General features: G+C 32.6%; 2 protein-coding genes across 2 annotated transcripts in view; one reads left to right on the forward strand and one right to left on the reverse strand.

The window, feature by feature from the left end:
* LOC107462633 (alkaline/neutral invertase A, mitochondrial) overlaps positions 1-3,169 on the forward strand; it is a gene marked incomplete in the record, with an annotated part of 4,181 nt that extends 1,012 nt beyond the window's left edge. Inside the window, 6 exon segments of the mRNA XM_016081262.3 lie at positions 1-113; positions 718-883; positions 971-1,182; positions 1,850-2,343; positions 2,484-2,532; positions 2,645-3,169. Of these exon segments, the coding sequence (XP_015936748.1) occupies positions 1-113; positions 718-883; positions 971-1,182; positions 1,850-2,343; positions 2,484-2,532; positions 2,645-2,971 (1,361 nt within the window).
* Positions 3,170-3,574: 405 nt separating this feature from the next.
* Positions 3,575-8,482, reverse strand: LOC107462643 (gibberellin 2-beta-dioxygenase 2-like). The gene is made up of 3 exons (XM_016081271.3): positions 8,107-8,482; positions 4,755-5,127; positions 3,575-3,960 (listed from the first exon to the last, which is right to left on the reverse strand). Exons 1-3 carry the CDS (start codon positions 8,475-8,477, stop codon positions 3,709-3,711), a joined length of 996 nt encoding a protein of 331 aa, XP_015936757.1. The 5' UTR covers positions 8,478-8,482; the 3' UTR covers positions 3,575-3,708.
* Between the last annotated feature and the right edge of the window lie 231 nt (positions 8,483-8,713).

Raw genomic sequence — 8,713 nt, forward strand, 5'->3', positions numbered from 1 at the left:
TGAATTATGATCAAGTCTTTCTCCGTGATTTCGTTCCATCGGCACTTGCCTTTCTGCTCAATGGCGAAGGAGAAATTGTCAAGAATTTTCTACTTCACACATTGCAATTGCAGGTATGTTAAAAGCTTATTTAGTTTGCCGTTGCATCCTTTTTCTTTTTTCCTGCTTTTCTGCAGGCCAATTCTCCTGTAGAATGTGTACAATTTTGACCAAGATTCTGGATTTAACTCCTATTTCAAATTTAGAACTGTTAGAGAGATTTGCTTCTATCAGCGTTTGCATAGTGTATTGTCTCTTGGGTTGATGCAGCTTAGCCTTTTCGGCACGCAATAACCAGCAGATGTTTGAATCTATGAGTTTATATAATATTTGGAAAAATCAATGGAGATTTAGGGATAGATTATTTCTTGTGCGTGGAATATGGAGGAAATTAATTATGCATTTTGTGTGGATTATACCATATCCTACTATAGAATTCTTTGTTGAAAATTTCTAAATTTCTTTCAATCAATGAACAAATACCATTATGTCATTATAAGGCCTCTCTAGATAAGATATGTCTAATGGGCTGTTAAGGCATCTCTAGAAAGTTTTGCTTATATCATGCCAAACTATACAGCTAATAGATAAATGGGAGCAAGGTGTGTAACCTTAAGTTAATGAAGCTGGTATTGTTCGTTTAGTATGTTAAATTCAAATCATTTTTGCATTTTTCAGAGTTGGGAGAAGACTGTCGACTGCTACAGCCCAGGGCAAGGGTTGATGCCAGCAAGCTTCAAAGTTAGAACTGTGCCTCTTGATGGAAGCAATGAAGCATTTGAGGAAATTCTGGATCCTGATTTTGGCGAATCAGCTATTGGCCGTGTTGCACCTGTTGATTCAGGTAATTTCTTCATTTTTACTTGTCATAGTTTTTCTTTACTTCACTTTTTGGTATGTCAATCCATTAGATTGAATACTTTGTTGACAGGATTATGGTGGATTATATTGTTGAGAGCTTATGGGAAGCTAACGGGTGATTATGCATTGCAAGAAAGAGTGGATGTACAGACAGGGATAAGATTGATCCTTAAGTTATGTCTAACTGATGGATTTGATATGTTTCCTTCGCTGTTAGTTACTGATGGTTCCTGCATGATTGATAGAAGAATGGGAATTCATGGTCACCCTCTAGAGATCCAGGTAAGCTGATAACTCATTGCACAAAATATATTAAGGATGGAGGAATTATCAATCATTATGCTCTTTAATGTCCTCTTTCTAAAGGGAATTCTATCATAGTCAAGTAGTGCCACTGTCACTCACGGAACTCCATTCTTTGACATAGAATAAAATCTGATTGGGAACTCCAATGTGTAATATTTTTGTTAACATGTTTTTGGAAAAATGACTGACATCATTTTCTATTGTAAAAGATTAAACAATTTATTATTTTGAAGCTTAAGTATGCATCACCAAAGAGTTATTATAATTGGTTTTATTTAGTTTTGAATTGGTTGTGGTTGATTCTGGCATGGTTTGCCTCTATCTTTAAAGTTCTGTCTATTCATTTGCAATCACTCTGTCTTCTGTTGGATTGTTCTATAAACATAAGTTCATTTAGGAATTGTTGATTATCCTTAACTTTTGGATCAACAACAACAACACAGCCTAATATTTATATCATATATTCAAAATTGAATTTTAGTAGTTTTCTAACTGCAATAACATGGACAACTGATAATGCCATTAAATGCTGCTGTCTGTAAGAAACTTAGAATGTTAACCAATAGTGGGTCTTATCTGTCTGAATATAAATCCCTTGGCTTATGCATTTTTCATTGTCTGATTTTGCATTACAAATTTGCAGGCATTATTTTATTCAGCTTTGCGCTGCGCTCGTGAGATCTTGATAGTCAATGATTCTACCAAGAATCTAGTGGCAGCCGTTAATAATCGCCTGAGTGCACTCTCCTTCCACATGCGAGAATATTACTGGGTAGATATGAAGAAGATTAACGAAATTTATCGCTACAAGACAGAGGAGTATTCTACCGATGCTGTCAACAAGTTTAACATCTATCCAGAGCAAATTCCTGCATGGTTAGTTGACTGGATATCCGACGAAGGAGGATACTTCATTGGCAACTTGCAGCCTGCTCATATGGACTTTAGGTTTTTCACTCTCGGAAACCTGTGGACTATTGTTTCGTCTCTAGGAACATCGAAACAGAACCAAGGCATTTTGAATTTAATAGAGGCTAAATGGGATGATCTTGTTGGCCAGATGCCTCTTAAGATATGTTATCCAGCACTGGAAGGCGAGGAATGGCGCATCATCACCGGTAGTGACCCCAAGAACACGTAAGCCTCTTGAATTTCCTATTTTTCTTTTTTCAACCAGGTTCTTGTTTCTTAAATTTTCTAATAGTATCTGTTCACTGCATGAACCCCTTGCTCCTGTTTGAAACATAGACTAACAGTTTCTATTAAAATTCTTGCAGCCCATGGTCGTATCACAATGGTGGATCTTGGCCAACACTTCTCTGGCAGGTGTGTTTGATGCACGCTCTATTTACATTGATTCCTTCTTGAAATCTTAGAAACAAATTGAATTTCTGTGCTTGTTTGTTTTATTGAGCTAATTTGTTTCTTTAAAATTCAGTTCACATTGGCATGTATCAAGATGGGAAGGCCTGATTTGGCCCAGAAGGCTGTTGATTTAGCCGAGAAGAGGATTTCGGTGGACAGATGGCCGGAGTATTATGATACTCGAAACGGAAAGTTCATTGGCAAACAATCTCGGCTGATGCAAACGTGGACCATCGCCGGTTTCCTGACCTCAAAGATGCTCCTAGAGAATCCAGAGAAGGCATCCTTCTTGTTCTGGGAGGAGGATTTTGAACTCCTTCAGAACTGTGTCTGTATGCTGAACAAATCTGGTAGAAGGAAGTGTTCCCGCTTTGCCTCAAGATCTCAGATTCTTGTTTAATGAGGAAAATAAACTCCTCCTTTAATTTGTATGTTGTTCTGTAACAACGGCTAACTGTATTACCTAATTATGTTGTATCATTAGGGTTAACTGACTAACTCCATGTAGCACTATTGAGACTTGAACTGCATGTGACTATGTACTTCTTTTCCTGTTAGCCTATATTTTAATTTAAATTCTTTTAAAAATTTCTATCCACGTGTAAATTTCGCATGTAGATGTTTTTATGTAAAATTAATAGTTAAAAATTATTAAATAATAAATTTGATATGTTCGACTGAATTATTTTTTAATAATTTTCAACTATTAATCTTATATGTATATAAATAATAATTAATTTAATAATTTAATTTGGTCATTATTAATATTTTTAATGGTATAAAATTATATCTAATAGTATAAAATTATTTTTTTTGTTTAAATGCTAACTAAATTTTAATAAAAATACTGACTTCCTAAATTTTTTTTTATGTATACCTAATATTTTTGTAAATCAAACTTGAAAGGGAAAATCTTGTGTAATTTGTTTCTCACATACTTTGGTTCATTGCTATAAGCCAGAGCGCGAGAAAGAGATTATTGTAAAGAAAACATGCCCCGAAAGAAACTTTGATTGCCTGGTTAAAGAAAAAGAGAGGCTTTACAATTTGGAATAGGAAGAAGGAAAGTGCAGAGATATTAAGAAGAGGAAAAGAAGCAGTAATAATTAACATGAACTAAAAGTCAAAAGTCAAAAGTCAAAAGTCTTTGCGATTTCTGAAGAGGTCAATGCGAGTGTCTCCAAGCCTGAGAGAGTAAGTGGCTTTCTTGTAGTCGGCCCAAGTGAAAGGTCGGAAGAGAGAGGGGGTCTGTGGTGTAACCAAAACTGGTGGAGCAACGATACGTGCAGTTAGTGGTGGAGCCCCAAAATATGCCATTGACATTCTTGATTTCTGTGAGTTGGTCATTGCCCTGTGTCTCACACTTGCAAATCTTCCATTTGTCATAACCTTGTTTCACAACACAAAAGACCCCGAATTATTCATTCATCAACTTACACTTCTTACCTTTTTCTGTTCAAACTCATGCCACCACTTCTTCAACCCTTGTGTCTCCCCCACCCCTTATATCTCTCTTTCTCATTTTATATCTCCTATGTTTCTTCTATTATGGCATCTGCCACAGATGGTCCTATTTTCACATTCACTTTGTGGGATAAAATTATAGAAAAGTTTTTAAATGTATTCGAATACCCCTTATTTTAGTAATTTTAACTATTAATTTTAATTAATATATATTTTATATATTTTTATAATTGAGATCAACAGTTAAAATTATTAAAATACTGGTATAATTAAAAAATTTTCCAAAATTATATACACCAACAAGATTCATATTTTTATTTAAGAGTGGAAAAATGTAAATGAGCCAATATAAACATGCATGCAAGAATTACCATAGGTTAACTTTAAATAAAAAATTAATAAATAATATAAAATATACATTAAAAATAACTTAAAATATCAGTATACATAATATTTTATATTAATAAAAAAAATGCAGTGAGAGAATAAAATATGACAAGTTGATGTGGTAGGCAAGTAGCAATAAGTTGAGGGGGGCAGTGTTAGAAGATTTTGTACATGTTTGATGTCCTAGCTTAGCTACACACTAAACACTAGTATAGTATAGGCAAAGAAGAGGCCCCCCAAAAAGGCATCACCCATGCTCACTAAAAATGTGAAGAAGTGGGGTTGGAGAAAATAATTGAAGATAAACACACAATAAACATAACATAACATACCTCAAGTACATCACCCACATTAACAAAGAAAGCAGAGGGGTCAGGGATGACTGGGACCCAGAGACCATCTTGGAGGGAGATCTGGAGGCCAGGAACATCGTTGGATCTGAGGATGGTCAAGATCTGAGGGTCAGAATGCTCTCCAAAGCCAACAACCTTATTGGAGGAGTTGTCCCAATCGGTGGTGCAGTGATGAATGGGGGGAATAGGAAGAGGAGGGTAGTGATTGAGTCTCAGAAGTGAGTCACTTTCAGAGTCTTTGATGAGTTTGCTGAAGAGCGAAGTGTCCGGGACCCCCAGTCCCTCTGCAATTAGCTCCAATATCTCACATGCTACCTCCCTCACTTCTTCTGTGTATGCACTCACTATACACCTGTCATGTACAATCACACTCTCTCTCAAACACTATTCTCTTTTGAGTTTCCAAATCAAACAAATACAATTACTTTTTTTCATTTCTTTATTTCTTAAAATCATCCATTAAAATCATCCATTAAATTAATAACTATAAAAATCGTTATATGACAGTTTAATCAAACACATTAAATTATCTAATAATTATCGATTATTAATTTCATAAAAAAATTACTATAAATGAATTTTCAACTTTTATATATTAAAATATAAATTAAACAATAACTAACCTTAATAGTTGATTTTAATATTCAAACAATATTTTTTTAAAGTATTCGTATTTCTTAAATTTCTAGAGCCAATGATTTCGTTGTTTGATATCAAAATTTTTGTAGCAAAATTGTTTAGGATTTTATTAGTCCATTTTTTTCAATTTGTATACAAAGAAATCATTAATATATAACTATTTATATAATTTTACCTAACAATTTATATGTTAAGAAATCTCCTTGTTTTTTAAAAAGATATAAAAATAGTGTTTCACAGAAAGGTAAATTAAAATAGTGCAATACAAAAATATAAACAGCAATAATTTGTTAGGTTGAAATTTGTTAATTTTACTACTGATAGCTCGTGTTCTTTTATCCCTATAAAAAAAAGTTTTTTTTTGCCTCAACAAGATTCTTGTTCTCATGGAGTATGTATTCATCAATTAAAACCATTTTAGGACATGAATGTCCATAATTCTTTGATATTAAAATTTTGAATTTGATGTGATAAAGATAAAGTGTCTGAATCCTTTTACAGGTGTTGACATTTATAACAGAATAATACACAAAGTTCAGTGATCCCAGAACTAGAGCTGGCTCTGGCTCTGGCAGTGCCACTACTCAATCTGGGGTTCTGACTCACTTCACTGACTAGTCACTGCCTTTGCCTGTGTATATCTGTATGCTCTAATACTATTCCACTTCTTGCTTTGCAATTTTTGGTAACAAATTTTCATTTAATTTCATTAAATAATTACCACCGTTACTAGGACATCTTTTTGTTCTGGGAAAATGTAGCCTCTCCTGCCTACTAAACCATAAACACATTAATTTAGTTTTGAGCTTTTGGTTTGATTTGATTGGACATTCTGATATGTCAATCTGACACCACAGCTTTTTTTCAGATGGTACTTTCTTCTCTCATTTTCCCTTTTTCATTTTTTTAACAAAAAATCCCAATTAATATTAAAATATAAGATAAAAAATAATTCACTCTAATTAAATTAACTAAATAAATATAAGTTTGGACAATCACACAAAATTACAAATACAAGAGTCATGTCTAAAAAATAGAAGACTTGTAACTATTAAAAACTATAATTCTGAAATTAATATTACTACTATCTATATTTTGTCTTTAAATCAAAGACTATCTAATAATAATAAATGAATGAATTAACTCCACTATAGGTCTGACTTATGAGAGCATTGACATGACTAGAACTTTGAACATTGAAGAGAAGAGGTAAAGTGCATGTGTATCTGAATTCTGACATCCTATTATCCCACCTCCTAGGACTACATTTTAAACCATTCAATGCAAGTCCCATGTGCTACATTCGTCAAATGCTTTAGAATGTCACATGCATTCCCAACACTAGTGCTCCTTCCATTTCTATACTTATGCTAAAATAAAATAAATGGTAAAATAAAAAACCTCAGTACTCCTTTTACATTATTAAACAACTTGCATATTAATAAACAATAAACATTCACAATAGGACAATTTTAACCTTGAATTTTGACTTACTATAACATTGTTTATAGTGGTTGAAGCTAAGTTTGACAAGTCATACATCAAAATAAAAAAATAAAAAAAATTGAGGTGAAGAAGATAAGATTTGAGTCTCCCACTACCTGTCGTACAAGATCGTCCTAACACCATTCTTTTACTATTTTCTACCAAAAGAAAACATACATACCAAGTTGTATGGTAACAAATAATAAAAATAAACAAAATAGACATAATTATATTTTTAAAATATAACTATCTATAAATTTCTTGATATTAATTTTAAATTTAATTTTTGTTAATTAGAAAATTCAGCATATGACAATAAAAAAAACCTATACAAATTTCAGAGACTACTAATAAAAATAGATTTCATACATGAAATAAGATTATACTCCCTAATATTGTTTCCTCTTTTATTTAGTTTTTGAGTCCAACTAACTATGAGAAATTCTAGCAAGACAATATGAATAAGGACTAATGAAGATTTTACTTAAGGGCATTAAACTGACGAGATGGACCCATGGAATTATATATGTCATTGTTTGAGAGAGCAGTTGCTGCCGTGGTTGTATCACTTACCAAAAACAATAAAAATAAAAATCCAACCTGAAGTGTCACTATCTCTCCCCTCTTTGTTGGTCAGATACAACTCATAATGAAAAGGTAGATATAGCTCAAAATAATTAATATAATCAAAATATTAATATATTACTTATTATTATTATTATTATTCATTGAACTAACATATTGTCACCCGGGTATATATGCTGGCAATAACTTACTAGCTAGTAGCTAGCATGGTCCATAACATATAAAAGAAAGAAATATCGTATTCCTATGTATCTATGCATTACCTCGTCAAAACCCTTATACCGCAGTTCTTTATCATTGTATATATGTCATTAATTATGCATAATAATAAAATAATTTATTTAACAAGCAAAATACAATCCTGATAATTAGTTTTAAGATTTTTTATGTTTTATGCTATTTTTAGACGTTGGACAAGTCCTTAGTTTAGTTAATGATAAATAAAATCTAAAAGTAATGAAAGTGGATAACAGTAATATAAAAATATTATGCGTATATTAAAATCAGTCACTATATATTTGTATTTGTCTATAAATATATATTTTAAACGGATAATTAATTTGTCGGCTGATTTTTTATGTACACATAAAATGACGAATACTAGTAATAGTAACGTATGTACCTGAAGTTAGAAGGGACATTGGAAATGTGATGAAGAATGGAGGAGGAGTTAGAGGTAGCATTGAGAAGAAGGTACTCGACCTCACCCATGTCACCATTGAAGCCAATGTTCTTGCATCCATAGACAGGTGCAGCCATTTTCTTCTGGCTCATTGGTTTGCCAAAGAAACCAAAGGCGGCTTCTTCTATTGTGGCTATGGTTTCTTGATTGACACCATGGTTGATGACCTTGAAGAAACCAAAGTCTTCACATGCTTTCACGATGAGCTTTGACACCACCGACCTATCTCCCTTAAGGTCCACCACCGGAAGCTCAATGGTGGTGGATAGGATCCTATCACTCGTTATTGGGTTTGGAGAAGCCAGCACCATTTTTTGTTCTCAAGGAAATAAAGGTGTTTGAAAACTCAGAAAATGAGGTTTTTGGGAGAGAGAGAGAGACTAATGGAAAGAGATAGGAAATTGTAAGTTACAATAATGGGGTATTTATACAGCAAGAATTGAATAGGAAAGAATCCAATTTTTTTCTGTCAATATTTTTTGTAATTTTTTCATTTTTTATAATAATTTAAAGAATAATATTATATAAACAGTAAATATTATTATTT

Source organism: Arachis duranensis, chromosome 1, assembly GCF_000817695.3.
Source record: "Arachis duranensis cultivar V14167 chromosome 1, aradu.V14167.gnm2.J7QH, whole genome shotgun sequence".
Classification (NCBI taxonomy): Eukaryota; Viridiplantae; Streptophyta; class Magnoliopsida; order Fabales; family Fabaceae; genus Arachis; species Arachis duranensis.

Bases quoted from the DNA above. Each gene is read 5' to 3' on its own strand.
- LOC107462643 (XM_016081271.3), bottom strand. From the start codon at position 8,477: ATGGTGCTGGCTTCTCCAAACCCAATAACGAGTGATAGGATCCTATCC. The intron at 5,128-8,106 runs GTACATACGTTA...TGTACATGACAG, and splicing joins AATGTCCCTTCTAACTTCAG to GTGTATAGTGAGTGCATACA. The intron at 3,961-4,754 runs GTATGTTATGTT...TTGTGAAACAAG, and splicing joins ATGTGGGTGATGTACTTGAG to GTTATGACAAATGGAAGATT.